Genomic DNA, 25,774 nt, shown 5'->3' with positions numbered 1-25,774 from the left:
TGTCAGCAAATTCGGATAAAACTATCCCATGGGCCACTGAAAATGCAGGCCCAGGATGGAGGAGAGAGGTAGGGGCTGGAATATCGATTGGGGAGTCATCTGCAGAGACAAAAGGGGACCCAGTGGAATTTAAAAAGTCTATAGAAATGGGGAAGAGGACCAAAGACAGCGTATGGGGTAAAGCCTAAATCTAGAAGTCAGAACAAGAGTCCAAGGTGAAGAAAAAGGAATGGCACTTAGAAATGGAGGACAGACTCAAAAGAAAGGAAAAAGAAAGCATAGCCAGAGTAGGCTACTCTTTCAAGGAGTTTGGTAAATTGTAAAAGGAATGTACCAGGATGGTGGGAAGCTAACCAGTGTGTCAATCCAGGGGAAAGAGTAGGGGAGGAGCAACTGAAGGGACAAATAAAGGGGAGGATGGGGTGAGTGCCAGTGTGAGCCCAGGGATACAAGGTTATCTGGAAAAGTCTCCTGTAAAGGATAAACCTGAGCTGTGGGGTCTGGAAGAGGAGAGAAAGGACATCGAGTCTCCTGCACCAAGGCCAAACTAGGGCGAGGGCCACAACTGCTCAGGGAGGAGACGGGGTGCCGAGGGGTGGGGCGGGGGGCTCCAGCCTCAGCCACCCTCGCCCAGTCCTTCTGCACATACAAACAATGTAAAACACTGTGTGTTTGCTATGTACATTTAGTTTCAAGACAAGTGCTCCACGCACAGAATGATTAGCTAAAGAACAGAAGTTCCTCTCGGCGATAATTGTCAGATACAAAAGGAGGAGACTGGAGGGACGTACCCATGCCTGAGGAGAGACATATCCACGCCTGAAGAACTCTCCAGAGACAGTGTTGCACAGTGTACCCAACAGGCCTGAATTTTAATCCTCCTGGCTCCACCGCTTACTAGAGTCAAATTTCAAAAGGTAGAAGAAGGAATATAGTGAAAAGTCTACCTCCCACACTTGTCTCCTGGGTATTCACTTCCTCTTCCCGGAGGCATCCAAGGTTATGGTTACCATTTTCTTATGTTTCCTTCTGAAAATAGTTTTTTTCTTTTCATGTACAAGGTATACACACACACACACACACACACACATGAACATATATATATATGTATTTCATCCTATTTTAAACGGTAGCTTTACTTGGTTAATGATGTAACTTAGGGATTGTCCCACATCAGTATAATTTCCCCATTCTTCTCTTAGGGCTGAATGGGTGAACTCTAATTTAACCTACTCCTTCTTGGTGGACATTTAGTTTTATATGTGCATTTGTAATTCTGATCGATAGTGCAAATTACCTAACAAGGGAATTATATCAGTTTATACTCCCACCAACAGGTAATTGGGCAATTATTTAATCTCTCTGAGCTTCAGTTTCCTTATGTGTAAAATAAGAAAAGCCATACCTATTTCTTAGACTTGTCGTGAGGATTAACTGAGGTGATGCACGTAAGGAATGGGGCACATAGGAGTTGGTGCTCTCGAAATGAGGACATTATTTTATTGTGGATCAGTGAGATATTATCCCTGCCAGGTGAATGGATGTGCTGGGATGCCCACATCTGCTTGGGGTTCTCTGATGAGGACGGGGGGCAGATCCTGTGGGAAATTTAGTAACTCAGATCAGAAGCTCTGTGGGCCCTGCCCTTGCCGCAGATGCCTTAGCTCCTGAGTGCCCCAACCTCCTCCTTCCGGCTTCTACTCCCAGGTTCCTCCGGGCTGAAAAACCGCGTTGAGTCCAAAAAAAGCCAGTGGGACCAGGGACACTTTCCTCTGATCATCAAGAATCTCGAGGTGACAGACTCGGGGATTTACATCTGTGAAGTGGACAAGAAGGAAGAGGTTCAGCTGCTGGTATTCGGATGTGAGTGGGGCGGGCCGGGAGGAGGGGGCCACCGTCCCTCCCCTCCTCCCTTCTCCCCACCAGGGTGCCTGTGATACCTCAACAGCCTGGAGAGGGGGCGGACTGCACACGAGTTTCCCGAAACCCTCCTTGGGTCTTGGGTCAGGCAAGACAGGAGAAGCTAGAGGAGGAACAGAGATGGGCAGGAGCCAATGGAAGGGGGAAGAGAGAGAACAGGGAAGAGGGGAGGGGCGAAGAGGAGATGGGGAGGAGGAGCAGAGAGGGCTAGCTGGGTGCTGGGAGAAAGGAGGTTGGGACGAGAGTAAATGGGGAGGCACTCTCGGGTTCTCGGTCTCTTTCTCCTCCTTGGGGAGCGTGTGTGTGACACAGGGGGCCTGTCTCCGCAGTGACTGCCAACCCGGGCGTCCGCCTGCTGCAGGGGCAGAGCCTGACCCTGACCTTGGAGAGACCCTCTGGGAGCAACCCCTCAGTGCAATGGGAGGGTCCAGGCAATAAAAGCAAGAGGAAGGTGGATGAGGCCAAGAGCAGCCTCTCGGTGTCCCAGCTGGGGCTCCAGGAAAGCGGCACCTGGACCTGCACCGTCTCCCAGAACCATAAGACGTTGAAGCTGCAGGGGAAAATCTTGGTGCTGGGTAAGAGAAGCTCCTTTGGCCTGCAGTGTCATCCTCACCTCAGGAGCCAGCAGGCCCTCCCTCTGCCTTCACTGCTCTCTACCCCAGGGCTTGGTGCTTGGGGGTGGGGGTAGGTCCAGGCTCTCCTAGAGCTAAAGTCTGTCCTGAGGGACATGCTGGGCCCTCTCTTCCTCGGGTGCTAACAGCCACCCCTCAGGATGGTGGACAGGGAGGAAGGAAGGGAGGGGGGATGTAAGGATGCAAGAGTCCCCAGAGACCCCCTGGAGAAGGCCCCAAAGAAGGAGTGCCAAAGGCGTCCATTTCCTTCTTTGCCTCAGCTCCCCATCCCTCCCAATTTGGCAGATCTGCTTACTCTGGGACACTAATGCCAGCAAACAAGCCCAGTTGAAATTCTGCATTGCACCTCTAGAGCCATGAGGGAGACCAAGTGTCGAGAATGTGGGTCCCACCCACCTCCTATCCTCCAGGCACATATGTGACACAAGGAAGGGTGGGGTGGTGGTTCAGTGCAGGGACACATTTAAATCCTGGCTTTGAGACTTACAGCCCTGTGACCTTGGGCAAGTTACTGGACTTCGCTGTGCCTTGGTTTTTGCATCTGTTAAAAGGGGACAATGCTAATTGTGATGGCACCCACCTTGTAGTGTTATGGCAAGAATTAAATGAATTGATATATATGGAATGCACTTAGAACAGCCCCTAGTACATAGTAAGTGCAATCCATTTTGTGAAGGCTGATAAATTATGCCCCTAAGAAGTGCATATGTGCAAAAGCCCCCTGTGTTCCAGGGCTCCCATGGAGGGTGAGGCCCTTCTGTGCCCAGGCTGCTCTATGGAGCTTCCGGGAGAGAGGGCGGCTATCTTGAGAACACGTTGGGATGGAAAGGTGGGAGAGAAGATTGGAGAGTTAGGAGGAAATTTAAGGAACTGAAATGCTGACCTCGGTGTTTGGACTTACCCTGATCCCCCTGCCACCTCTCTGCTGTCCCCCCACATGCCTACCCCACCTCACTTGCCTAATGCCATCTGACCCAGGTGCTCTCCCTTCCCACCTGCAGCCTTCCAGGAGGTCTCTAAGACAGTCTATAAGAAAGACGGAGAGCAGGTGGAGTTCACCTTCCCACTTACCTTCGGAGATGAAAACCTGAGCGGGGAGCTGAGGTGGCATGCAGAGGGGGCTTCTTCTCCCCAGGCCTGGGTCACCTTCTCCTTGAAGGACAAGAAGGTGTTGGTGAAATGGGTTATCCAGGACCTCAAGCTCCAGATGGGAGAGACGTATCCGCTCCGCTTCACCCTGCCCCAGGCCCTGCCTCGCCTTGCTGGTTCTGGAAACCTGACCCTGAATCTCGCCAAGGGAAAGCTGCACCGGGAAGTGAACCTCGTGGTGATGAAATGTGTGGAGCCAGGCTGAGAAGGGGCATTGGGGGAAGTGTAGGGGTGGGGAACGGGCTGGCTCCGGGGAGCAGGGGAGGCCCCAAAAGAGCATGCCTGTAGGCCCTGGCTGCCTGGTCAAGCAGATCGAGGGCCCAGCTGGGTTTGGGGCTGGGTTTGAACTGAGACTGGGGTCCCCAATTCCTTTCCCTGAGCCAGCCTGGGGTGGCCTCCAGTGAAAAGCTCCAAAGGGCATGGGCTGAGAACTGTATTTCTAAGCTGCCTCTGCCCAGCTCATCATCTGGGACCTGGCTAAACTTCCCAACCTGCTGGGGACCTGCTTTCTCACCTGTCAAATGAGGACAGCAATATTTGCTCTTAGTAATGATGACAACAATGCTTACTTTATGTCAGGCTCTGAGTCAGGATGCGAGTTTTTCACTTCTTTATCTCCTCAATCACAACAACTCCACAAATACTAACAGTTCTAATGCTTGCCTAGTACATGCCAGGCCCTGTTCTAAGCATCTTGCATGTATTCATTCATTTGATTATTGTCCGAGGCTCAGAGAGTTAAGTAATTTGTCCAGGGACATACAGTTAGCAAGCAGTGGAGCTGGGATTCAAACCAAAGACAGCTGGACTCCAATTGCTGTGTTTTCTCTATTAGAACTGCATGAAAACATTCTCTGAGAGGTTAAGAGAAGGGTGCCCATGTAAAGTATCACTTTGATTGTTCTGAATCCCTTTTGAGCTTGGAGGTGCTGGAACCCAGGGGACCAGGCTCCCAGCCCCAGCTTCTTATCCCTCTGCAGTGACTTGGCACCAGAGCAATTTGATCTGTGAGGTGTCGGGACCCACCTCCCCCATACTGACGCTGAGCTTGCAGCTGGAGAACAGTACAGTGAAGGTCTCCAAGCAGAAGAAACTGGTGGTGCAGGTGCTAGACCCCGAGGCAGGGATGTGGCTGTGTCTACTGAGTGACAAGAGCCAGGTCCTGCTGGAATCCAAGGTCGAGGGTGAGGATCTGCTCCCCTGCCCTAACCCCAAGCTTTGGCCTCCCCAGCCATGAGACTCCCTGGGGTTGGCCAAGGCCACCCAGAAGGCCCAGCCTCCCAATTCCTCTGAGCTGGGTAGGTTATGCACATGGTGGCCTGGAAACAGAGGTGACAAGGTGAGGTGGGGGGTGGCCCTGGGCTCTTGGTTCCAACTTGTAGTCCTACAAGTTCCCACCTCCCTAAGTCTTACAGCCTGAGACTAGGGCCCACCTGACCAGGAGCCACCCTCCCTGGCTCCCACTAAAACTAGACACAGAAGCGTGCATGGCCCAGGGCCTGGACTGCTGCTTCTAGCTTTCTAAACCGTAAAACTCCTTCCTCAGCTCTGGCGCCTCAAGCCCTTTGAACCTTGCCTGATGCTCCCAGCCCGAATCTCAGCCCCTCCGGTGTGCCCTGTGCTCCTGGTGGAGGGAGGTGGGCTAAGCACCTCTCTCTTATAGTTTTGCCCACGGTGGTGACCCCCAAGGTCCAGCAGATGTTCCTGGAGATCGGGCTGGGTGGAGGTGCAGGCCTTCTGATTTTCATTGGCTTGTGCATCTTCTGCTGTGTCAGGAGCCGGCACCGGCGGGTGAGTGAGCATCCCCAGACGCCCCCAACAATGGGGACTGCACCCCGCACCCCCCATAGGGCACTCAAGAACTGGAGTATATGCCCTGTATATGCAACCTCTGACCCCAAGTTTTCTCACTGGAGCGTGGGCCTGGTCTCAGGTTCCACGTGGAGCAGAGATTTAATTCGGGACAGATGGCCTGAGCCACAGTAACTGCTTCTCCTCTCCCAGCTTCCCCCACTCCCCCCTCCAAGGGGCACCTCCCTCCTGGAGGCCAGGGACCCTCCTGACTCCCCTCCTTCTCCCTGGACAGCGCCAGGCAGAGCAGATGTCTCAGATCAAGAGACTCCTCAGTGAGAAGAAGACCTGCCAGTGTCCCCGGTAAGGAACTGGGGGCGGTAGAAGCAGAGGGGGGAGAAGGGGAGGGAGAGAGGGGAGGAGGAGTAGAAAAGGGATAGGGGAGGAAGGGGAGAGGGAGGGGAGGAAATGAGCTCATGGGAGGGTTGGGTGAAGGCAGGAAGGAGGCAGAAGGTGGAGGGGTCAGGGTGGTGCACCTGGGATATTCTGGGGGTGGCCCTGTAGCAGGCCCCAGAGACCATCACTGCACTGGAAGAGAAAAGCAGGTCTGGGAACCATGGAGGTTCTAGAACACAGAAGGGTTGGGGGGATAGACTTGCTCCCCTTATTTTTTGTTCCTCCCTCCAGTCCCAGAAGATGAGCAGTGTCATCTGAGGCACCAGGCTGGGGAGCTTCCTGCTTCCGGCCTCCCAGGCTGTCTGATGCTCCCGTATTTCCGGTTGCACTCTGGGGGCTGCGGACAAATGAATGTAGCCGATCCCAGCACCTCTGGACATCTCTTCTTCCTCTCCTCATCCACAGTTTGCCTCTTCTGTTTCTTCCTTTCCATTCCCAACTCCTTGGTTAGGCCTCAACCCTGTTACCTGGGTCTTGCTCTCAGCCTTTTCAAGCCATTTCTTCCCCCACTTCCTTTTCACTTGAGTCTTAGCCCTTCTTTCATTTCTTCCTCTGGACCCCCTCTCCTTGCCCATGTGGACCCCAGGGGAGTATGCAGGACCAGCCCTGCCTGGCAAGGAAGGCAAGGCTGGGTGTCTGGAAACATGAAGTACAGGACTGTCCCTTTATAAGAGAGGACCCTGAGACCAGAGAGGGCAAGGATGTGCCCAAGAGCACACAGCCAGTCAAGGACAGATCCAGGTCCAAAGGCTCCTGACTGCTAGCCTCTACCGCCCCACTTCTCACCTCGCCCCCACCGGAGCACAGTCAGGCAACCCTGGAGACACCCGCCGTGTGCACAGTACACAGACACAATCCCTTTTCACCCAAGCAGTGTCTCTCAGTTTATAAGCCAGTTTCATACCCACTGTCTATTGAACCTTATGACAGTCCTACAAAGCTGACAGTGACAGGACCATTATTATCTCCAGTTTATAAGGCAGAAAGGGAACTCGGGTTAGCAGACTGACCAAGATCATCTAGCTGGTAAGTGCCAGGGTTGGGACTCACCCAGGTCTATTAACTCCCAGTCCAGTCCCACTGCTGTTTCTCAGATGCAGGGACAAATATCACACAGACTGATGCAGTTGGCTAAGAAGACCTCTGGATTCACGGCCGCAAGCCACCCACCCAGAGGGCAGAGCACAGAGAAAGGTCTCCTGCCTAAAACCCCTCCTTCACCACCTGCAGGTGGTAGACTGTTACCAAAGTACAAGCCTGCAGTGTCCTGATCAGAGCATAGGCTGAGAGCAGGCGCCCTGTGGGAGACAGTGCCAGGGCTCCACCACTCACCTCATGCAGAACCTTCTGGATGGCAAGCTTTGCCAGGGGGAGGGGGCAGAGAGCTAGCCTGACAGTGAAGTCCCTGAGGGGACCCCAACGAAGGGTGAAAGCTCTGAGACTCAGTGCCCCTGCCCCGTACCCTATGAAACGTAACCCTCCCCGCAAACCACCCAAGACAAGGGACTCACAGGTTAGAATGTTCCTCCTCCTCTTTCTGATCTTTTCCTCTCAGAACCCTCAGCCTCCCTCCCTACTTCTCTCTTCCCTTCCTCACCGCCCCCTCCCCACTCCCAACACCTTTTCCATCGTCCTGCCGCCTTCTTTCTTTCCAGCTTGCCTCTTCTAGGAAGGCCACCTATTACTTCCAGGGCTCCCCACTGCCTACTTTGTAGCCCCGCCCACTCCCATTCCTGCCTCCTCGAGCTGACAGAAAAATACAATAAACTTACTATAAAGATGTTTTTCATTCTAATTCTGTTTTTATCAGGACTCAACCTCTCTGAGACGTGGGGCTGGGGCTGCACACAGAATCTCTGGGGGCTGGGATGTGTGCACACACGCGGAAACTCTTCCCTGGGTATCGGAAATCTTTTGGTCTTTGGGGTCAGAACCAGAGAAGAGGTGGCCTGCTCCAGGAAGAAGATCAAGTTTCTCTGGGGAGGGAAAATTTCCTTGGAGACTGCTTAACCTACCCACCCCAAAGAGCTCTGTGTGTCTGTATGTATGTGTTAAGGCTAAGACTTTGTAATAACACATAATGTGCCCTCCCCAGGGAGAGACAACAGTTGGGGTTGTGTGTGGTCTACACGGTGTGTATTGGGGAGAGGGGATATGAGAAACTATGCAATGTGTGCATGCAAAGTGTGTGTCCCTAGAACAGTATGGCAGTATGTGTGCATGCACGCTCACATCCTTTCAGACTGTGCACACGCACCCCCACTCCACAACCACCCCTCACTCCCAACACGCCCCAGCACGTGCCCCTCCGAGCTATACCCAACATACAGCCCTCTCGCAGATACACACAGTGACGATGGTGACACACTCATCCTCCTCCCCGAACAGCTAGCTACACAGTCCCCCAACACCAGCTGCCTCTCTGAGCTCGTGTTCGTGTTGAAAACCCGGGATGGAGTGGGGGCAGGACACGAACCATTTCACCAATGAAGCCCGTTCCCTGCCATACTCCTCGCCCCCCTCCCCCTCCAAGCCACTACCGTCCAGTTCCTCGCGCCCCCCGCCCCAGTAAAGCTCTCCTTGGGGCCCCCCAACCGGAGCAAACAGGCAGCACGACCCCGGGAGAGCGGGGCCCGGAGAGAGCCGGAGGGGCAGCGAGCGAGGGAAAAGCGGGCTGAGCCGGAGAGGCTGGGACTGAGGGGGGAGGAGGGAGGCCCGGAGGGAGGGAGGGAGGGAGGGAGGAAAAGGAGGGAGGGCGGGCGAGCCGGAGCCGGCAGCGGCGGGAGCCCGAGCGAGCCCGAGCGAGCCGCGTCGGGAGTGCGGTCTCCACGGCAGTGCGGGGCGCAGCCAGAGGTGAGTCGACCCCTGCCCCGTCCCCTGCGGTCCCCTCCCGTCTCCCCACCCTGCCAGCTGCCTCCTCTCCCCGGTGCCCGGCCCCTCCTCCCCAGCCACCTGCTGTTTCGGCCCCGGAGAATACGGTGGGTGGCAGGAGGGAGGAGCCGCCTGACCTTACCCCCTTCATCGGAAAGGGCGAGGGACCCCTGTCAGCCCTGGAGACCCCCCCAGATCCCCTTTTCCACCTTCCTCTGATCTCTCTCTGTCCTTCACCTCCTTCTCTCTGTCCTTCACATGTTCCTGCCTTCCTCCATCTCTGACTCCTATCTCTTTCTTCGTGAGCCCACCAGGGGGCCTGGGTGGGGTGGGAAGGGGTCCAAGGCCGCAGGGGAGGATAGTACGGTGGGGTGGGGGGGATGTCCTGACCAATTCTCTCTACCTCCCTCTGGCTGGCCATTGCCATGGCAACTAGGGTGTACTGGGCTCTGAGGGAAGGAAAAGGTGGGGGGTGGACTAGGACCTCTTGGGGAGGGCAAGGGTCTGAGGTTCTCCATTCCACTGCTGTGCCTCTTTTTGCCCCAAAGTCATTATGCCCATCCTCGCAGCCCCTATTCCATTCTGGGTTTTACCCATTTCCTCTTAGCCCCCTCCCCAGGGCTCACTGAAGCCCAGCGTCACTAAAATCAGGACAATCTTCCCTTACCACCAGCTGGGAAACTGAGGCTCCAGGCCAGGGGAGGAAAGAATTGAGGTCTAGCAGTGGGGGTCAGCGCCTTAGTGAACATTTGGCTTTTCTTCTCAGCCTCCCCTTTCCCTGCTCCCTACCTCCACCCAACCCCTCCTCCCTCCAAAGCCGCCTCTCCAGGAGTCTCTGGGCTTTTCCTTCTATTTTCAGATACTTCCACTTTGCCCCCTCTATCTTTCTCCTTCTGCTCAAAACTCTCCTCCTTCCCCCTAGTTCCTCCTCTTTCCATTTCTGGGTGCTTCTGATGTCAGCGGTTTCCCTGCCTTTGGGTTCCCTAGCCCCCTCCTTGGGCCCAGGCTCCTTTCTCCCATCTTACCAGATCTCCGGGGAGCTAGAAAGGGGTCGCCCCAGGCCTGGGGAAATGGAGCTGAGCACCCCAAGACCAGTGGATCCAGGAGAAAGGAAGTTTGGAGAGGGGACTGTAATACTATCTCCCAGTTCACCGGGAAGCCTCAAGAAGAAACAAGTCATGAAGGGAGATTTAGAAACATGAAGACAGGAGTCTCTGAGTAGCACTGACAGGGGATGCCAGAAGAAGTAGAGAGTGTCCAAGGGAGCAGAAAGAAGGATGGGAGACAGGGAGGTAAGGACACCTTTCCTGGAGACCTCCAAGAGCAGGGGCTCTTATTTGTGTGGGATTTTGGAGTGGCATCTGATGTAGAATCTGAATGACACCAGGACCCCAGGAATCTATCATTTCTATGGATTCAAGAGAAGAGGGAGGCATAAGAAGCCAGTTTGGAGACTAGCCTAGGGCCGACCGACCTCTGCCGTCCCCCTTCCACATCTCCTCTCTCCCTTGCAGCTTGTCCAGGTGGCTGAGCCCCACCCCCAGAATCCCTCAGGGTCTCCAGAAGATTCTGACTGGTCAAGGACCAGAAGAAGAAGAGAGCTGGAAGTCCCGGCATGGTGACCAGAGCTCCCTAGCCAGCCTCAGGAATACTTAAGGAGGGGCTGCACCTAATATGGAAGCTGAGGACGGCCTCCACTGACCCTCAGCCTCCTCCCCTGCCCCCCATACCTGGCTCAGCTGGGTCAGCCATGCAATGCTGAGCAGTGGGGTGGCCCAGTGGGCAGCCTGCCTCAGCCCAGGGCAGGGACTGTGGGCGTCATGGGGGTGTGCCTGAGTGGGGCTCCCGGGTGAGACCTAGCCCCCGCCCCCGGGAGTTTGCGGGGGGGGGGGGCGAGGATAGCATGGCTCGGGGCGGGGCGGGGGCGGACGAGGCCTCCCTGCGCTCGAACGCCTTGTCCTGGCTGGCCTGTGGGCTGCTGGCGCTGCTGGCCAACGCCTGGATCATCCTCAGCATCTCAGCCAAGCAGCAGAAACACAAGCCGCTGGAGCTGCTGCTTTGCTTCCTGGCCGGCACCCACATCCTCATGGCGGCTGTGCCCCTCACCACCTTCGCCGTGGTGCAGCTACGGCGCCAGGCGTCCTCCGACTATGACTGGAACGAGAGCATCTGCAAGGTCTTTGTGTCCACCTACTACACGCTGGCCCTGGCCACCTGCTTCACGGTCGCCTCGCTCTCCTACCACCGTATGTGGATGGTGCGTTGGCCCGTCAACTACCGCCTCAGCAATGCCAAGAAGCAGGCGCTGCATGCTGTCATGGGCATCTGGATGGTCAGCTTCATCCTCTCCACGCTGCCCTCCATCGGCTGGCACAACAATGGCGAGCGCTACTACGCCCGTGGCTGCCAGTTCATAGTCTCCAAGATCGGCCTCGGCTTTGGCGTCTGCTTCAGCCTCTTGCTCCTTGGGGGCATTGTCATGGGGCTGGTCTGTGTGGCCATCACTTTCTACCAGACCCTGTGGGCCCGGCCCCGGAGGGCTCGACAGGCCCGGAGAGCGGGGGGTGGGTGGGGGGCCAAGGGGGGTGGGCCAGGGGGGCTGGGTACCCGGCCAGCCTTTGAAGTGCCAGCCATTGTGGTGGAGGATGCCCGAGGGAAGCGGCGGTCCTCGCTGGACGGCTCCGAGTCCGCCAAGACATCACTGCAGGTTACCAACTTGGTCAGCGCCATCGTCTTTCTCTATGACTCGCTCACAGGGGTGCCCATCTTGGTGAGATCAGGGTTCCTGCCCCCACCTGCCCTCCCCGATCTCCAGGCCCCACCATCATTACCTGACCTCCAACTCCATCAGCCACACAGCAGCTCTGCCATCTCTCCTCCAGGTCCATCAGCCATCTTCCTCTCCTCCACCCATCCCCACTCCATTTCTGAGCCCCATCTCTATCAACCATCTTCTAGTTTCTACCACCCCACCCCACTCCCAGCTCTGTCATCTACTTCCCAAGTGCCACTACTGAACTCTATCATCACCTTCAGTTCCACCATCTATCCTCCAGCTCCATCGTCTATACTGCAGCTCCACTCTTCAGCCCCCCAGACCTATCATCCAGCTGCTGAGCTTCACTCTCCATTCCCTCTGGACACCACACAAGCTCTGAGCACTCCTGGTTGGAAATCCCAAAGGCTTCTCCTACCTCCCCAGCTTTTTGCATCCCCATCTAGTCCCTCTTCCTGGATTTCTCTCGGTCTTCAAGTTTCCTGCACCACCTCTGCTCCTTTCCCTCCTGACCTCGGGGCTTTGTCACCAGCACTCTCCTCCGACCTTCTTCTGGGGCAGCCCCTTCCCCAGCAATTACCTAGCCACCTCCAACTCTGCCTCCATCACAATCATCCTATCTGATTCATGATCCGGGACGTCCCCTCCTTGCCCACCATCTGCACTACAGGTAGTCTAAGGGGTCAAGCGGGCCCCCTCTGCCCTGGGCCCTGACCCGGCATCATTCCCCATCCCCCCACTAGGTGGTGAGCTTCTTCTCCCTTAAGTCGGACTCTGCTCCCCCGTGGATGGTGCTGGCTGTGCTCTGGTGCTCCATGGCACAGACGCTGCTGCTGCCCTCCTTCATCTGGTCCTGCGAGCGCTACCGCGCCGACGTGCGCACGGTGTGGGAGCAGTGTGTGGCCATGATGTCCGAGGAGGACGGCGATGACGGTCAGAGGAGGGGCTGGGCTTTTGCTTGCCTGGGCATCCACTCCCTTCTCCCGGAGTCCTGGGCTGCCCTGGAGTGCCCCCTGCTGGACAGAGCCTCCACCACCCCTCACCAGGCTCCCCTCGCCCTGATCGAGCACCCTGGTGTGCCCCCACTGCTCCTTTCTGCACCAAGGGCATCTTCACTAGATCCTTCCCTCTAGAAGCCCACTCTGCCCCTGCTCTGCCCTGCCAAGTAGAGTGCCTGAGAAACAGTTCAGAGCCCTACCGCAAGCATAAAGGAAGGCTGTGACACTAAAGGAGAGCTAAGCTTCGTGAGAGACCCCAGTTATAGGGAGAGTTCTTGGGGGGTGGAGTAAGGTGGTCATCATTTTAATAAATAGGTCTATATGTATTTAGCTCTGGAGATTCGGCATTGAATACAAGAAACACCAGCCACTCTCGCTGTCCTCCTGGAGCTTACAGACGAGTGGGGGAGCTAATAAAGGGGGCAAGGAGTTGGGGGGTGCTGCCTCTAACCACCCCACTCTGCTGCCCCTTTGCTCTCCCAGATGGGGGCTGTGATGACTACGCAGATAGCCGACTGTGCAAAGTTCGCTTTGATGCCAATGGGGCCACGGCATCGGGGGGCCGGGACCCCACCCAGGTGAAGCTGCTACCTGGAAGGCATATGCTCTTTCCACCTCTCGAGAGGATCCACTACTTACAGGTAGGGGACTGGGGAATATCCCTTCTACCGCGGGTATCCCTCACCACTTTTCTCCAGGCTCTGCTGTCCAGCCCCACTAACCCCCCTTCCCTGGCTCTGGCCTGCGGGGCACCTTAAGGGCTGGAAAAAAGAAAGGCATGCTAAGAAAGGCTCCCCTCCAGACCTCTCCAGAACCAGCTTTGCCTGCTAGAGGATGTCTTGCAGAAGTTTAGGAGGGGGACCTGTTTTGCAGAGTCCCCACTAAAAGATTCCCACCTCCTCCCCCCTCTTGTCCCTGCCACATCTCCAGGTCTTACCTGCCTCTCTCCCCAGGTCCCTCTGTCCCGCCGTCTGTCCCACGATGAGACCAACATCTTCTCCACCCCTCGGGCACCAGGCTCCTTCCTGCACAAGTGGTCATCCTCCGATGACATCCGGGTCCTCCCGGCCCAGAGCAGGGCCCTCGGGGGCCCTCCTGAGTACCCGGGACGCTGCCGCAGGCTGGAGGAGGAAGAGGATGAGGAGGAGGCTGAAGGTGGGGGGCTGGCCAGCCTCCGCCAGTTCCTGGAGAGTGGGGTTCTGGGGGCAGGTGGGGGATCTCCATGGGGTCCTGGCTTCTTCCGGGAGGAGATCACCACCTTCATCGATGAGACACCTCTGCCTTCTCCGACTGCCTCACCAGGGCCTTCTCCTCGTCGGCCCAGGCCGCTGGGCTTGTCTCCCCGCCGACTCTCCCTTGGGTCCCCTGATAGTGGAGCCGTCGGACTTCCTTTGGGGCTAAGTGCAGGGAGACGCTGCTCCTTGACAGGGGGCGAGGGGAGTACAAGGGCTTGGGGAGGATCCTGGGGTCCAGGTAACCCCATCTTCCCCCAGCTGACCCTGTGAGCCCAAGTGGGCCTGCAAACTCAGAGGAGGGGGCCTGGGTGGGTAACACCTCCTTCTGGCCCTCAGCCTAGGGCAGCTGCCTCCAGACTCTGGGGTGATGGGCCCTGGATCTGGGGCCCTGGGGCCTCTGCTATCTCCCATCCAAGCGACCAGATGCCCTTTTCACCTTCTATCATCCCTAGCAAAATGTATTAAAGTCTGAAGTGTTACCACAGAAACCTCCGTGTCCAATATACTGTGATGGCAAAGGGGATGGTCAACCACCTGGGAAGGTGGGTGGAGTGGCTCACAGGAGACAAAATAGAGCAGGGACAGTGGGCAGAGGCACAGAAAGACACACGGAAAAATTATCACACCATCTCAAATGCGTAGACATACACAGAAACAGGCCTGTGGGAGCATCTTGTGCTGAGGGAGGGGGCCATGAGGGAGATGCTTGAGTTTGCTGGTTCAGGGTGCAAAGATTTTTATTCCGAGCTGTGGAGGTGGTTTTAGAGCAGGGCTCTATTCCCAAAGCCCCAACTCTCCCACTTTCCCATATACATCCAGGGTGTGCTTTCTGGGCAGAAAAGGGTGAGGCTGAATTCTAAAGCAAAATTTTTCTCCAAAGGGGTGGGTGAGTGTGTGGGAGGTGCCAGCTCTTTTTCCCAGACCAGACAAGAGTGGAGGGGAGCACCGACCGCCCCAGTAGTTACCACATGGGCCTCAGGGGTGGGAGTCAGGGTCCCTAGCCGGCTCCTCACCCGGCCCTGCAAAGCGCCTGGCCTCCTCCAGCTCCTCACTGCCTTTGCTCTCCTCTCTCCACTTTGTTTCTCATCCCACACAGACGCACTAGTCTTAAAGACGGCTCTCCCCCCCAGTCCCCAGGCTCCCTCGGACTTTTATCTCCCTCTACCATACTGGCCTCTCCCCGGGTTCCGTTTCGGGCCCATCAGCTCTCTGGGGCCTTGCTCATTCCCTCTCTTTCCCCTCCCTCCTCCTCCCCTTTATCTCTCCTTCCTTTCCCCCTCCCTCCCCCTTCCCCCCTTTTTTTCCCTCTCTCCCCGCTCCCGGCCGGCGGCTCTGGCACCATGGTCGGGCTCCTCCGCCTGCTGCTGCTGCTGCTCGTGCTGCCTCCCCCAGGGTCCCCTGAGCCCCCAGGCCTGGCCTCGCTGTCCCCGGGGGCGCCTCCCCAGGCCCCGGACTTGCTCTACGCCGACGGACTGCGGGCCTACGCGGCGGGGGCTTGGGCGCCGGCTGTGGCGCTGCTGCGGGAGGCGCTGCGGAGCTGGGCGGCGCTGGGCCGCGCGCGGCGGGACTGCGGCGCGCTGTGCGCCGCCGAGCCCGGGGCCGCTCTCCCCGCGGTGCTCGCGGGCAACCAAGCGCAGGGGTCCTGGGAGCGGCTGCTCCTCCGCGCCGCGCTGCGCCGCGCCGAGTGCCTGACCCAGTGCGCCGCGCGGAGGCTCGGCCCGGGGGGAGCGGCGCGGCTCCGCGTGCGGGGCGCGCTGCGGGCCGCTTTCCGCCGCCGGGAGCCCTACAACTACCTGCAGAGGGCCTACTACCAGGTGCGGCGGCGGGCGGGGACCGGGTCGTGGGTACGACCTCTACCCCAGTCGCCGATCCACTTCGAGCTCACCACGAGAGGGCGGAAGGCTAGCCTTGGGGGCTGGGGTGGGGCGGCGGGGGACGTCCCACAGACCTCTACTTTTGCGCAGATCCTCCCCAAACCACATCGGGTATTTTAGGAGAGCCTAAGGGAGAATGGGAGCAAAGTTGGAATGGGGTGGGATTAGATCGAAGATGGAGGGAAGGGGCGTGAAATTCTGTGTTCGTAGTTCTTACTGAAACTTCCGTGGACGTGAGCGCGCAGGGATGGGTGGCGGGGTGCGGGCTGGACCCGCCCGAGGGCCGGCAGCGTGACGGGGATGGGGAGCGCGAGCCTTTGCCTGGAGTTGGAGGGAGTTGCGGAAAGGTTAGACGGGGCAAGCCTGGGGGGCCTCAGCTACTGTTGTTACCAGCTGCTGCCTACGTGGCTGGCCGTGGGGTGGGGGTGGGGCTGGTTACACACACCTCAGCTCAGGGTCCTAGAGACCTGCGGGTTTTGCTGGCTGCTCAGGCCGGGTGTCCCCACCCCTACCCTCTCCTGCCCACTGGTTTAGCCATCACTTCCACGTTTCTCTCAGGCTGAGGCCGGAGGCCCCTCTGCTCATGTCCCACCCGCTCGGAAAGTCTTCCAACTCTCTTTACCAGACTCCTAAAAGGCCCAAGGGGCAGACTTTGGGGGGTGGGGGTCAGGAGATGCAGAGGTGGGGTTAGTTCTAACTCACAAGTCTTCCGGAAGTCTCCAGGGGCAGTCACAGTGTGTGGATCTAGGATGGGGAGGCTGAGGAGGGGGCCCAGGTCTGACACCCCCAACTCGGTGCATTGCCTTTCTCTTTCTGTGGCTTCTTAGCTGAAGAAGTTGGACCTGGCGGTGGCAGCAGCACACACCTTCTTTGTAGCGAACCCAACACACCTGCAGATGCGGGAGGACATGGCTAAGTACCGCCGGATGTCCCGGGTTCGGCCCCAGAGCTTCCGGGACCTGGAGTCACCCCCGCACTGGGTGAGACCCTCAGCACTCCCCTGTCCTGCCTGGCTGGATACTCAGGCCTCACTGGACTGTGGTGCTGTGCAGCTGGGGTATCAGCAGACTCCTGTCCTGGTCGTGAGTGACCCTGGATGGGGCATCCCTCTCTGGGACTTGGTTTCCTTCCTGGATGATCACTAAAGCCCAGTATTCTAACACTGGGGAAGAAGAACATGCCCCAAAGGAGACCATGCCCCCTCACCACCCTTCTTTCTCCTTCTCAACCCTGTTTGGCCCCCTCGAGGGTCTCAGGTGACTGACCAACTCCCCTCCCCAACAGGCAGCCTACGACGCAGGGCTGGAGCTGCTGGGGCGTCAGGAGGCAGGGCTGGCGCTGCCCAGGCTGGAGGAGGCCCTGCAGGAGAGCCTGGACCAGACGGAGAACTGCCGGGCCAGCTGTGAGGGGCCTGAGGCGCAGCAGCAGGAGGAAGAAGAGGATGGGGCCGGGAGCCAGGGGGGCCTGTATGAGGCCATTGCAGGTAGGGGCCTCAGAGTATGCAAGTGGGGGGGGGATTGGGGGGGCGTTGGGGGGGTTGTATGTGTGAAGGTGCCAGAGGGAGGAGCCAGCCCGCACTGAGCGGCCCAAGTGTGTCCTCCACAGGGCACTGGATTCGGGTCCTGCAGTGCCGGCAGCGCTGTGTGGAGGACACAGCCACTCGTCCTGGTCGCAGCTCCCCTGTCCCCGACTTCCTTCCCAGCCAGCTGAAGTGGCTGCACGAGGCCTATGCTCAGGGTCAGTTGGAGAAGGGTGGACCCTGGGGGTGCCTGGGGTTGGAAATGGGAGGAGTGAAAAAATTTGTCTCCTGTGGCATCCTGAGCCCATGCCTCCATGCCTCCCATCTGTCTTGGACCTCTAGTTTTACTGCCATGGCCCCATGGGGACCGGCACTCCAGGAGAACTCTAATTTCCTTTCCCTCTCGCTTGCCATTGTGAAAAGCTCAGGAGATGTGTCCTTCTGCCCTTGCCACTTTTCATCTTCCTTTACTCTTCCTCTCTTCCTCCTCTTTGAACACTGCCCAGCTAAGGTATGTTTGAGTGAGCTTTTGAGAGATGCAATGGATGAGCATTTCTGCCAGGTGGGATGGGGGTCTCAGCATTGGTTGCCATTGGGAGGCCACCTTCTCCTGCTCTGCCTCTGCCCAAGGTTCATTGCTGATCTCAGTCTCTGTCCCCTACCTCACCCTGTCACTTCTTCTCCAGTGGGAAATCTGTCCCAGGCAATGGAAAATGTCCTGAGTATCCTGCTCTTCTACCCGGAAGACGAGGCTGCCAGGAAGGCTCTGAAGGGGTACCAGGCCCAGCTGGGAGGGCCAAGACCCGGCCTCCGGCCCAGAGAGGTAACCCTGCCTCCTCCCCCTCATCCCCTCGGGAGGTAGCCTTCCGTCACACCTGTACCTGAGAAGGAACCTGGAACCCTACATATTCTGGTCACTTACCCAAGCACTCCAGTCCCTGAAGGCAACCCCGAGTCCAGCATCTGACTTCTATCTCAACTCCCTGCTCCCCACTTCAGACTGTCCAACCCCAGCATCTGTCTACCCCACCATACACTCGCATACACACCCACTCACTCTCCTTCCCAGGTTGAGCCCAGACACCCTGAAGCTGCTCAGGAAGGAGAGTTGAACCGTGAAGGGTTTAAGGAGCTGCAGGCTGTCCCCTAGAACCTGGGGCTGCCCTGCTCTCCTCCCCTCTTAACTTCTCTGCCCCACTTAACCTCTCCTTGCCTCATCTCCTGCTCCCTACTGGCCGTCCGCCCCTGCCCAGGACATCCAGCGCTTCGTCCTTCGATCCCTGGGGGAGAAGAGGCAGCTCTATTATGCCATGGAGCACCTGGGGACCAGCTTCCAGGATCCGGTGAGTGACTCTACTTTTCCTTTGCTCCCCAAGGAGGATTGTAGGGGTGCCACCCTGCGTTTATGCATCACTTTGTCACTTCCATGCATCAGTGTTTTCCCTGCTAGATCTTTGTTTTTCCCCAACCCTGTGAGGCTTGGAAGGGAGTCTGTCACCCCAGTTTTCCAGGGAGAGGGGCAGTGTGCCTGTGGCTAAGGGTGGCTTTGGGTCATGCAGCCCCGAGTGTCAGTCCTTACTCAGCCACTAACCATCTCTGGAACTTAACTTGCCTCAGCCTCAATTTTCTTGTCCGTATGATTGGAATAATCACACTGATCTCGTAGGGTGGTTGAAACCACTTCTTTTGAAAGAAAGTACAGAAAGCTCTGTTCTGCTGCTTTTGTTTTTCTTGCTGTTGTTAGGAGATGAAGCTGAAGGGCAAAGTTTATCCATAGCTGGTGCTATACAGCATTGAGCAGGTTTTCTTGGCTTTGGCACTGTTGACATTTGGGAGCCGGATAATTCTTTGTTGCTGTCCTGCACATTGTAGGATGTTTAGCAGCATCCCTGCTCTCTACTCACTGAATGCCAGTAGCACCCTCTGGGTCAGGACAATCAAAAATTTCCCCAGAACGTTGCCCAGTGTCCCCACACTTGTCCTGGTTGAGAACCACTGGGTAGGAGCAGGGACTCTTAAGCTGGTTCCAATTCCAATTCTGTCACTTTCTGGGTGTCATCGTGGGCGTGTGACTTTCCCTGCCTGGGTCTCAGGGTCCTCAGTTGCAAAATGAGCACATTCATACTGTGTTTCCTGGGACTATTGCAAAGCTTACCTAACAAATTCCGCTTCTGTCTTTAAAGCTCTTCGAATAGCACCTGGCAAATAGGAAGGGCTGTGAAGCGGCTGCTGCCATTGCATTAGGGTTGTTATTATTCCTACAGAGTTGGGCCCAGAGTCCAGGGCCCTTCCCACCGCTCCCTTCTTCCCTGGAAGCAGAAGGACCTTAATGTGGTGGTTCACATTCTAATGTCAGGAGGTCAGCAGCTCAGCTGGGTGGGTGATAGAACGTTTCCTAACCATTCCAGGATCCCTGGACTCCAGTGGCTTTCGTCCCCGAGGCACTTAGAGAAAAGCTCAGGTAGGAGCTGCCCTGTGGTGGGAGAGGCCTGACTGAGCAGGACATGAGGGTGCTGGGGTGGAGGCTGGGGGGGCTGGGGCTCGAGTATCCTGTGCCTCCACTGAGCTTGTCTCTCACCCCTGAGAGAGGATCAGGAGAAGAGGCCCTGGGACCATGAGCCTCCGCAGCCTAAGCCCTTGACCCACTGGAAGGGTGAGTTCCTGGGAGGGTGGGAGACAGGAGCCTGAAGGGTCTGGGGACTGCCAGCGACTGCTGGGCCTGCCGGAGGGTATCCCCAGCCACCTCCACCCCGTTCCTTCCCCTTCAGACGTGCTTCTCCTGGAGGGAGTAACTCTGACCCAGGATGCGAGGCAGCTGAACGGCTCGGAGCGAGCCGTGCTGGATGGGCTGCTCACCCCGGCCGAGTGTGGGGCACTGCTGCAGCTAGCCAAGGTAAGAGGACTGGTGAGTCGGCGGTGCAGTCGGCTGCGGAGGGACCCTTGGGCACGGCTGCCTGCTCCCTTTCTCTTGGCCTGCCCCTACCTTGTTCTGCTCTGCCCTGATTCTCCAGCAGGGACTGTGCTGGCTGCAGCCTCTCAGCTGCGGACAAGCTCTTTTTCCTCTTGATTTACTTGATGGGGGTGAGCAGTATTTACAAAGGAATTTTGCTAGAAATTGATAGGAGAGACAAAACAAAAAACATAAAGGCATAAAAATGTGTGAGTTTTCAGGAAAGAATTCCTTGGTTAGCCACAAGTTTACTTATTGGCTTGGCCAGTGGCTCAGCAGACACGCAGGCTCCTTTTCTCATCCATTGCATCCCTGCTAGTTTGGGTTGAATGAGCCATAGTCTCCAGATCAAGTCTATCATACTGTGAAGCTTGAGTCTTGAGTCCTCATTCTAGGCTAGTATGCATTCGGTACCTGCTGTGTACAAGAAGCTGTTAGGTTCCGTGGAGAGGTGGGTGAATGCAGACCCCCCTCTTCAGGGGCTCTGTGTGTAAAGAAGGAAACAGACCTGGAGATGCATAATCAGAGCGGGTGATAAGTTGGATAAAAGGAGTACCTACTACTCCAAGTACAGGCGCCCAAATTGAAAATCATGAAAGGCTTAGCAGTGGAGGTGGCATTGGCGCTCCGAGTCAGGATGAGTTAACCAGGCAAAGAAGGAGAGGAAGGACAGCCTGATGGGGAGAAGAATATAGGGTATTCTGGAAACTGCAGTAGAGCATGGGGGTTAAGATCCTGGGCCAGCTCGAGCAATTAATATCTCTATGGCCTTGGCCAACTTACTTCAGTGTCCTTCTTTGTAAAATGGAGCTAATAATAGTGGGGTTTTTTTTTGCTGTAGGATTGCTATGAGGGCTAAATGGGTTAGGATGTGGTAAGGCTCTTAGGAAACCCTAGAAAAGACTCAGTGTTAGCTGTTGCGTCATCGTCAGGCTGCAGTACAGGATATGAGAGAGAGAGGCCAGTTGCGTAGGTGAGGGGGTGCTGATGAAGGCCCTTTTGGGCCTGAGCTGGGAGTTTGGACTTTATCCGCAGGTGATGGGCAGCTCTTGAAGGATTTAAGGAGGGGTTGCGTTCCCGTAAGTGGGTCGATCCCTCTAATCCCTCTAGTGGCAGTATGTAGGGTGCAGTGGGAGAGGATGCCTGGAAGGAGGGGGAGCCTTCTGGGGTGGTGCAGGAGGGCCACTGCCTTTGGTCATGTCCTCATTTCAAGGGCATGGAGAGGAGACAGATGAGAAGTATTTAGAAGATAAAGAAATTGAGAACTACATCTGTTTGGAAGCTGATGAGAAGGTGGAGGCAAGGATAGCTCCCAGGTATCGGACCTCCTTTCTGTTGCTCAATCACACTAAACTCATTCTGGCTCCAGGGCCTTTGCACTCGCTGTTTCTTCTGCCTGGAACATTTTTTCTTTGGATACTTAAGTGTCTCCTTCTCATCAGTTGGTTTCAGTTTTGCCTTTTCAATTAGCTGGCCTCCCGGCCCCTTCTTGAGCACTCTCAGGATTGTAACCTAACCCTGTTTTAATTTTATTCATAGTACTTATAGCCATCTGAATTATGTTCACTCACTTATTGATTTAAAAATTTTTTTTATCTCAAAATATAAGCTCCATGACAGCAAGGACCTTTTCTTGTTCACGGTTGCATCCCTAGTGCCTATAACAGTGCCTGACACAGTTAGGGGCTCAGGACAGCTTTGTGGAATGAATGAACACAAGACTAGAAGGGTAGATGGTTTGGGTGACCTGGGGGTCTCACAGAGATGAGTCTGTCTACAGGGGTAACTAAGTAGTGGTGCTTTAACCGAGATTCAAAGAGTAGACAGAAGAATGGGATGTGGAGGAGGGAGAACTGATCCTACTTTTAGACAGCCCAATACTATCTAAGGATGAGAATCCTCTTGGTGCTTGGATACTTGGGATTCAGCATCAAGAGGCGGTTGAAGCCACAGGGTCTGTAGGACCACTGAGGCAGTGTCAAGTGGGAGGGGGTCAGAGAGTGATTCTCTGGAAGAGGCTGTACCCCCACCTCAAGTCAACTTCCTTCTAGGACCTGGGGCTTGTCAAACTTCCCACTAAGGTCCTGTTTCCAGACAGATGACTCTATTCTTGGTTTATTTATGTATCAGGGGTGAATGGTCAAGCCCTCCCTGTGCAGGTCCCCTCCGTAGCTCTGCCACTCCCCCCACCCCTCACCTGTCCTTATACTCTCAGAGGCCCCCTCTCTACCATGGGAAACTCTCCAGAGTTTCTCACAGTCCCCTTGGTGAATGGGAGTCCAAATTTGAACCAAAGAGTGACCATACAGACAACCATGAAGACAGTCTTTCTCTGGGAAAGGACAGGAGCTCAGGACTAGGGGCCACAAGAGAATCCTGGGAGCGTCTGGCCTCTTCCAGGGAGCAGGAGGCTCAGAGGGAAGGTCCTCTGGCCTTGTGGGCAGGGAGGAGGACATTAGGCAGAGGGCTAGTGAGAGTGACTTCACAGTAAACTCTCATCCTCTCCAGGATGCAGCAGGGGCTGGAGCCCGGTCTGGCTATCGTGGCCGCCGCTCCCCGCACACGCCGCATGAACGCTTCGATGGGCTCACAGTGCTCAAGGCTGCGCAGGTGAGAGGGGGCACCCGGGCCCTGATGTGATGCCCAGACCTGGAGAAGAGGTTATGTGGGAGGCTGGGCACAAGAGCCTGGCCTTTTCCTACAGAGGAGCTCTCCTTAGGCTGAGAGTTCCCACGTCCATGCCCAGGGTTGGGGAAGGGGGTGCTCTGAGACCTGCAGGCCTGTTGTTGTGGAGCCGATGGAAGGAGCAGCTCAGCCCGATGGAGAGAGCTGGCTGCTGAGAAGCACCGATGCCCTGGGAGAGCAGGGGATGTGAGGCAGGGGCTAGAGTTAGGACCTCCTCCATTGCCTGTTTCTTTTCCTGCCCTTGCTTTCTCCATCTCCAGCTGGCTCGGGCAGGGACTGTGGGCAGTCAGGGCGCTAAGCTGCTTCTGGAGGTGAGTGAGCGTGTGCGGACCTTGACCCAGGCCTACTTCTCCCCAGAAAGACCCTTGCATCTTTCCTTCACCCACCTGGTGTGCCGCAGCGCCATAGAAGGTAACCGCCCTGGACCCCGGTGGCTCCTCCCCAGCCTCAGGCTGCCATTTGGGACTGCATATCCTCAGCAACCCCAACCTGGGTGGGCTGCAGTTTTCAGAGACCCCAACTCCCCTGCCTGGGTGGGTGCCTGACTTCTCTCCCCAGCTGTGACCCTGGGAGCCTCAGGGTGGATGGTGTGAGCCCCCGGGGCTGGCAGAGAGGCCTGGGGACACAAAGGCATTCTCCAGGCCCCCTGTGTCCCAGGAGAGCAGGAACAGCGCATGGACCTGAGTCACCCAGTGCACGCAGACAACTGCGTTCTGGACCCCGACACGGGAGAGTGCTGGCGGGAGCCCCCAGCCTACACCTATCGAGACTACAGGTGGGCGGCCCCTCCAGGGCTCAGGCAAGCGGGCAGAGGAAGGATGCCCACAGCAGGCCTGGTCCCGGGCCGGGGTCTCACTGCCTCCTGTCCTCTCCCCCCCTCCCCAGTGGACTCCTCTACCTCAACGATGACTTCCAGGGTGGGGACCTGTTCTTCACGGAACCCAACGCCCTCACTGTCACGGTGAGTGGGGATGACACAGAGCCCAGCTATGGGGTCAGTATTCAAAACTGAAGGTTCCCAGAGGCAAATGCAGGGAAATGGCTGGGGCTGCCTTAACTCCTTCCCTTCCAGGCCTCCCCAGCCCTCCTTGCCACTTGTGCAGTTCAGGGACCCACAGCTGGGGCCTGCCTAGCAGAGGGTGATTAAGGCCTTGCAGTAGGTCTCTAAGTGGCCCCTCCAGACCTGCCTTCAGTGTTTGCCTCAGCATCTAAGATGAGGGGTGGGGGTGGACACAACCCATAGGGGTCCCACCAGGATCCCCATGTCTCTGTTCCGGGGATTTGGGGAACTTGAGAACAGTCCTTCCTCCTCACAGCTTCGGGCATTGTGGCTATGCTGGGGTCACAGCGCAGATGCTGGGGCCACCCGAGACCTGAGTGCAGATTTTGCTTCCTCCCCTTTCTGAGGCTCTGTTTCCTAAATGGCGGTGATAATGAAGTACCTATTTTAAAGGGTTGTTTTAACAAGTAAATTAGATAATGCACCTAAAAGAATGAGCCAGGGCTTGGCAAGAGTAAACAATTAGTAAATGTTAGATGGTGTTATTCCTCCTCTCGCAGTTCCAGGACCATGGAAATTTCCAGGTGAAAACCAGGGGCTAGAATTGGGTAGGAGGAGAGGGGCAGTGATTTCTGTTTATCTAGTGCTCTGTCTTGCCCCGTTACTTCCTCCCCTACTTACCCACCAACTACCTATAATCCAGGCCCTCACGGGGGTGGAAAAAATGTCTCCAAGATCTTTATCCCCTCTTCCCAGATTCGGGCACTGAACCCATGCCCTCAGATTACATCACATACTGAATTTAAAGGGTCAGCTGGACAAATCAGGGTGCTGGGGGAGAGAACCAGCAGGATCCCCCCGGTGGAGGTGCCTTCTCCATTTGGCTCCCAACTTCCTGAGCCTCATCCTGGTAGTTCTGCTCCACAAATTGAGGCCAATTTCCCACGTGCCCCGAGATTGTCCCTGAATTATGGAGGGGGAAAGGCTTGAGGACCAGGCCAAGCCGTCGGGGGGTCCTGTCCCTGAGGCTGAGCCTGTCCCCACCCACAGGCTCAGGTCCGTCCTCGTTGTGGACGCCTCGTGGCTTTCAGCTCCGGTGGCGAGAATCCCCATGGCGTGTGGGCCGTGACGCGGGGCCGACGCTGCGCCCTGGCGCTGTGGCACACGTGGGCGCCTGAGCACAGGGAGGAGGTGAGGGGCGGCGGGGCTGGAAGGGGATGTGGGCTCTCTGTGTGCGAAGGGTGGGCAGGCAGCCGCTGAGAAAGCTTGTGGGTGAGGGGCAGGGGCTGAGATGGCCCTGGGAAGGTCCTGGGGTCAGGGTGGCCCTCAGGGACTGGGCCAGACTCTCCTCACCACTGCCCCCACCCCCAGGAGTGGACAGAAGCCAATGAGCTGCTGCAGGAGCCAGAGGAGACCGAGGAGGAGGAGGAAGAGGAAATGCCCAGCAGAGCACCCTCCCCAGAACCCCCCGGCCGCAGGCTTCAGCGGGTCCAAGACAAGGCTGGGAAACTGCCTCGGGTTCGGGAGGAGCTGTGAGGGGCTGCATCAGCCCCTTAAGGAGATGGCCACCTGTCAGGCGAAGGGCCTCCTCGCTGCCGGGACCCACGAGAAGCCCCCATGTGACATCTGGAGCAGAATACAAGCTCTCTGTCCCTATACCCCACCATGTTGGGGATCCACAAGGGCCAACCCAGCCCTCAGAGAACATTCCACAGGCTCGCCTAGAGCTCCAGCCGATGGACCTCCAGCCCTATGACAGACAGAGGCCACCATGTCTCCCCAAAAAAAGATGGCAGGGGGGACGGAGCTGCCTGCTTTAAATGAGGAGGATGAGGGGAAGGACGCAGAGGGTGGGGGAGTGGATAACCCCGCTCCCCTCTACCAGCCTGTGCAATAAAGAACACGAAGATCCCTCAGC

General features: G+C 56.8%; 3 protein-coding genes and 1 long non-coding RNA gene across 9 annotated transcripts in view; 3 read left to right on the top strand and 1 right to left on the bottom strand.

The window, feature by feature from the left end:
- Positions 1-7,740, top strand: part of CD4 (CD4 molecule) — a 29,511-nt gene extending 21,771 nt beyond the window's left edge. For all 4 annotated transcript variants that reach the window (XM_037845797.1, XM_037845796.1, XM_037845794.1 and 1 more), the window contains 7 exons: positions 1,708-1,863; positions 2,250-2,495; positions 3,554-3,889; positions 4,682-4,885; positions 5,365-5,492; positions 5,788-5,855; positions 6,180-7,740. In XM_037845797.1, the coding sequence (XP_037701725.1) occupies positions 1,708-1,863; positions 2,250-2,495; positions 3,554-3,889; positions 4,682-4,885; positions 5,365-5,492; positions 5,788-5,855; positions 6,180-6,192 (1,151 nt within the window). In that variant the 3' untranslated portion in view covers positions 6,193-7,740. The remainder of the gene's footprint in view (positions 1-1,707; positions 1,864-2,249; positions 2,496-3,553; positions 3,890-4,681; positions 4,886-5,364; positions 5,493-5,787; positions 5,856-6,179) is intronic.
- LOC119541686 lies at positions 1,476-16,100 on the bottom strand. The gene is made up of 4 exons (XR_005218315.1): positions 15,920-16,100; positions 3,624-3,704; positions 1,941-2,023; positions 1,476-1,816 (listed from the first exon to the last, which is right to left on the bottom strand). It is a non-coding gene; the product is annotated as an uncharacterized LOC119541686 (long non-coding RNA).
- GPR162 (G protein-coupled receptor 162) lies at positions 10,723-14,308 on the top strand. Of its 2 annotated transcripts, none has more exons than XM_037845792.1 (4): positions 10,723-11,589; positions 12,339-12,528; positions 13,077-13,234; positions 13,547-14,308. In XM_037845792.1, exons 1-4 carry the CDS (start codon positions 10,723-10,725, stop codon positions 14,096-14,098), a joined length of 1,767 nt encoding a protein of 588 aa, XP_037701720.1. In that variant the 3' UTR covers positions 14,099-14,308. The 2 variants fall into 2 exon arrangements, with proteins under 2 accessions (XP_037701720.1, XP_037701721.1); XM_037845793.1 differs by having other exon boundaries at positions 10,947-11,538.
- P3H3 (prolyl 3-hydroxylase 3) lies at positions 15,123-25,774 on the top strand. 2 transcript variants are annotated; one of them, XM_037845789.1, is made up of 15 exons: positions 15,123-15,642; positions 16,530-16,682; positions 16,987-17,185; positions 17,308-17,439; positions 17,908-18,044; positions 18,475-18,564; positions 19,630-19,682; positions 19,807-19,874; positions 19,990-20,114; positions 22,680-22,781; positions 23,117-23,267; positions 23,514-23,631; positions 23,742-23,817; positions 24,907-25,047; positions 25,228-25,774. In XM_037845789.1, exons 1-15 carry the CDS (start codon positions 15,169-15,171, stop codon positions 25,390-25,392), a joined length of 2,184 nt encoding a protein of 727 aa, XP_037701717.1. In that variant the 5' UTR covers positions 15,123-15,168; the 3' UTR covers positions 25,393-25,774. The 2 variants fall into 2 exon arrangements, with proteins under 2 accessions (XP_037701717.1, XP_037701718.1); XM_037845790.1 differs by lacking the exon at positions 15,123-15,642 and adding an exon at positions 15,947-16,049.

The sequence above is a fragment of the Choloepus didactylus genome, chromosome 8, assembly GCF_015220235.1.
Source record: "Choloepus didactylus isolate mChoDid1 chromosome 8, mChoDid1.pri, whole genome shotgun sequence".
NCBI classification, from domain to species: Eukaryota; Metazoa; Chordata; class Mammalia; order Pilosa; family Megalonychidae; genus Choloepus; species Choloepus didactylus.
This window is presented reverse-complemented; position numbering and strand designations above follow the sequence as displayed.